Genomic DNA, 4,536 nt, shown 5'->3' with positions numbered 1-4,536 from the left:
CTATTAAGAGTTTACTACGAATAGCATAAACCATAACCTACATCCACCGAAGATTTCGTGATCAAGCAAGCAAATCCTCAAAATCTTTGCTATCCTCTTCGTTTCCCTCTTCTCTCGATCGTTCTCCCTCTCTTGTTCTTTCTATTTTTCTTATTCCAAAACCCTCTTTCTTTTACCCTAATTAGTATATAATTAAGTATAAAAGATGAATAAAATAACGCACTTTCTATTTTAAGGTTGTCTCCTTTAACCCCCAAGTAATTGAATTATTAATATTAACCCACTAAATTTTATAATTATAAGCATGAAAAGTCCGAAACGCCCCTTTTAAAAACTTAACAGAATTTCCGACCCGAGTGAGCTTACGGAACCTGTGACGGTCCGTCACGACTGTGACGGTCCGTCCTGCAGGTCCGTCACAAAGCTCAGAGACTTGATTTTAGTAAAAGTTCTGTGACGGCCCGTCATGCCTGCGACGGTCCGTCCTGTCATTTCGTCGCGAAGTTCAGAGAGTCGATTTCAGTACCCAAATTTCAGAATTCTAAGTATTTTGGAACGAGACCCCACGACGGTCCGTCGTGCCCATGACGGTTCGTCGTGGGATCCGTCGACTCAGCCAGTTTTTCCAGAAATAAAATCTGCTGCTCAAAACGACTAAACAGGTCGTTACAGAGGGACAAATGCCTTTTCACTAAAATATAAGAAAACATTTCAAGTACCCAACTATTCAAGTTCCTGTCTTTTCATCTTCCCTCCATTTTCCATTAATTCTTGCTACATACCCAACACTGAGTAAGTAAGGGGCACTAGCATAGCTGTAAAAATGGCATAACAAGGACAGTGAAATAAGGTTCCCAAAATCATATACCTAGTGAAAGAACGGAAGAGAAAGCAATTGGAGTTCTTGTCTAAATACCATTCACACTCTTCTTTTAAAAGCATATATAGAGATGAGTCTATTCCAGTAGCCTTGCATAATCATCGTTGTAAAGTGAATTAAATAAAGTTAAGAGCATATCGTAAAAAGGTGATTGACTCTCAAAATTTCACCTATATCATATAAATTGAAACAAAAAAAAACAATATATATTATTAGCAAATTACGTAAAAAATATAATAAATCACAATAATTAACTATTTAAAATATTTAAAATTAATATAAACATTTGATTAACTCTTCTATATATAGTTTTTCTACATAAATTGAAATAACATAGTCACATAGATTCTTATATCTGGTTTTATGTTAACAAGGGTCAATTTATTGCTTAGAACGCAACAGATCAAGGAGTAAGAGCATAAAAATGTATTAGCGGTATAACCAATGAATTGTACACCAAATGAATTAAAACAAGGTTGAAGGTGGTCTGGTTTTCGGTTAGAGTTATGTAAGTTATTAGTAATGTTAAATTTAATTATAAAGATATTAATTATGTAAAATTAGTTATGTAGGATTTCATTATTTTTATATTAGTTATTCTATCAACTTTTTACATAAATTATAATAATATATAAATAATCTTTCATTAACATGTATTTAATTATATGGAAAGAAAAGACCTGAACTAGATATTGTATTAGCCATGTTATTATACTTTATGTGAAGAGAAAAGAGTGGAGTCATACGGATGTCAATGGGGCGGGTCGGTTTAAGGCTACGTGGGGGGTTTGGATGTGGGACTGGTTGAAGTGTTATTTTTTAAAATTAATGTGAGACGGGACAGATTGCGGGTAATGTAATTTCATATGGGTTCAAACTTAATTTTAACTTTTTACATGTTATAGTTATTTATTAAGACAATTTCATTAAAACTACTAAAATATTCAAGATAATAAATGTAATTAGTTCAATAAAAAATAATACAATTTCTTGCATGTTTCCCGATTTACCTCTAAAAAGACAAAATTTTAAGTCACTATCCTATTAAATTAATAGAATTTAATAAAAAAAATGAGTTTATTTTTATGAATTTTATTTTTAGTCTAAAAAATAACTAAAAAAAAAAAATAGACAGTTATCTCAGTGTTGTTTCTGTCACAGTATGTATGAAAACAAAGAGTAACACAAGCCACATAGAAGCTATTGCTACTTAAACAGGGAGGAGAAATATCGAATTTTGTACAAAAATCTACATGTTGAACAGAGGAGCTAAAAATGAGTCCATAATATAATCACACTCAGATTTTTTCATGCCCAGGTAATATCAACATACTCTGTTGCCAACAGTTCGGTACAAAGATCTAAGTTGTGTGTTCCATTTGTCGATGGCAGCGTATTTCTTCATTCCTTTGGATCTGCATGAATAAAAGTAGGAAAAATAAATTAGAAGTGATGTCAGCCAAAAACAGCGAAATTATCACAATGTCGAGTTCAGGGTTTCACCTATCTCCACATTCTAGCAACCGGTTCACTTGATCAATGTGCCCATTGATACGGTTGTCCAAGATGAGTGAGACCAACAACTCCTCGACGTCTTTTTCTGGCACATTAAGCTCCTGCATGTTAAGTAATAGAAACCAATTAGGAAGTCTATTACTTATGAGAACCATGGAGAATATGTCTGGATGTTCCAAATTCAAATGTTATATGGTATGCACTGTTCCAATTATGAAGTGATATGAACCGTTATGCCATCTATAAAACAGTTTATTGATAGAGAGCACATGATCTATGGGTTAACCACACGTTCTGGAAAGGCAGAATGGTCTGATAGGCGCTTATACTTGTATCGGATTGTAAAGTAGACCCTTCTACTTATGAATTTGTCATGTGAACCCTTAAACTCAAGGAAACACAATATTTTAAACACCTGTGACCATTGACCAAACTTATGTGGCAGTAAAATTGCTTAGCTGGAAAAACGCGTGAGGCACACGCGAGTCAAGAGCGTGAAATCAATGTTTTTTCATTAAAAACACATATAATCAGAAAAAAAATTAAAAATAGGAAAAACAAATATACCCCCTTCTTCTCTTTTCCTGGAGAAAAAATCAGGTCATATTTTTCACCATTTATTCTTTTTGTAATTTAACTCATCCTTCAAACATCCCACAACAAACATACAGATTGAAAAGAAGAAGAACTTTTTTGTTTCAATGATTCTTTGGGCTGCTTTATTTGTCTTCAAATTTAAAATGGGTTACGTAATTTGAGTTTTCAATTTGAAGGTTTAGATTTTTCTCTGTAAATTGAAAGCTCAAATAACAAAATTATATGAGTTGAATTGAGGATTTTGATAACTCAACTCCAAATCAAGACAATTGAGTCAAACAACTCATTGTTGAACTCGTTGCCCGGATTGTTACATGAATATGACAAGAATGTATTGATTGCAGTAGCCCAACGAATCATTCTAATGATGGTCCATTGACTCGATTTCAGCTTTTTGCTGGAGATTAGGAAGAAAATTGCACCGTCACTGTTAAAATCTCCATTGTTGCTTCAATCTAGATTTTTTGGTATTTGGGGATTTATGTATTCTCAACAATTTTCTAAGGATTCTTGAATTTCAAAGTGTTTTGTGAAACAAAATTCATATTGTTTTTAAATTTGCCAAATGAGAACACCCAGATCTCAAGTTACGGTCATGGCAGCAGGTGTATCTTTTGTACTTAATTAAGGCAGGTGGAAAAAGATGGGAGTGAGAGGTGGGTTTGGAATTTGGGGGCGGCTAGGGTTTATTGAAAGAGATGGGAAAGGAGATACTTTGAGAAGAAAATTTTGCTTTTTACAAAAAAAAAAATTTATTAATTTTTTAATATTTATTTCTGACTTGTCATTAAAAAATGACGTGGATTCCACGTGTATTTGGTTGTATCACACGCACCCTCTTCAAATGAAAAAAGGGTTTAAAATATTGTGTTTCATTAAGTTTAAGTGTTCACTTGACAAAGTCAAAAATAAAAGGGTTCACTTTACAATCTGATACAAGTATAAGGGTCCATCGGACCATTTTGCCTTCTGGAAACAAAAATCTGGTATTTAAGTCCAGGGTAGAGGGAAGGGCCCATTATCCACAGAGCTTCGAATGATGCATAACTAGCCCTTGCAAAATCTTGGTTATAAAAAAGGAGTTTCTCACGGTTTTAGAAAAAGAGTTAATTGATAAACTAACACCTTGTTCAGTCCTTCCACACACACCCACCCCAAATCACTGTCTTAAGATTGAGAAGCTAAGAGCAATATTAGGGGAAGAACCAATGTGGGGTGGAAGAGTGTAAAGAGAGAGAAGAGAGTAGTGGAAGAGGTGTGTCTTATTTATGAAGGCAAATGCCCCTTATATAGACATACATAATGACCTTTCATCTTTATTAAAAGACAATTGGCCTTTACTATTTACATAGTAACTTGACTCTTACTATTTACACAGTTACTTGACTCTTACTATTTACGATAAAGACATACTGACACTATTAACTTTACGACTTTTTACAAGAAAACAAAATAAACTTTGGCCAAATGGCCGACAATGACTATGACCTAATTTGTACATATATCTTTATGTCTCTTTCTTCTTTCTTTCTTTCCAATATCTT

General features: G+C 33.4%; 1 protein-coding gene across 1 annotated transcript in view; it reads right to left on the bottom strand.

Moving 5' to 3' along the window:
* Positions 1-2,020: 2,020 nt before the first annotated feature.
* Positions 2,021-4,536, bottom strand: part of LOC107003114 (COP9 signalosome complex subunit 2-like) — a 10,977-nt gene continuing 8,461 nt past the window's right edge. The window contains exons 7-8 of the mRNA XM_015201375.2: positions 2,384-2,496; positions 2,021-2,295 (exon numbers count right to left, since the gene is read on the bottom strand). Coding sequence (XP_015056861.1) covers positions 2,205-2,295; positions 2,384-2,496 — 204 coding nt within the window. The 3' untranslated portion in view covers positions 2,021-2,204. The remainder of the gene's footprint in view (positions 2,296-2,383; positions 2,497-4,536) is intronic.

The sequence above is a fragment of the Solanum pennellii genome, chromosome 11 (genome assembly GCF_001406875.1).
Source record: "Solanum pennellii chromosome 11, SPENNV200".
In the NCBI taxonomy this organism is placed as follows: domain Eukaryota; kingdom Viridiplantae; phylum Streptophyta; class Magnoliopsida; order Solanales; family Solanaceae; genus Solanum; species Solanum pennellii.
Note: the sequence above shows the minus strand (reverse complement) of the source record. Positions and strands in the feature narration are given on the sequence as shown.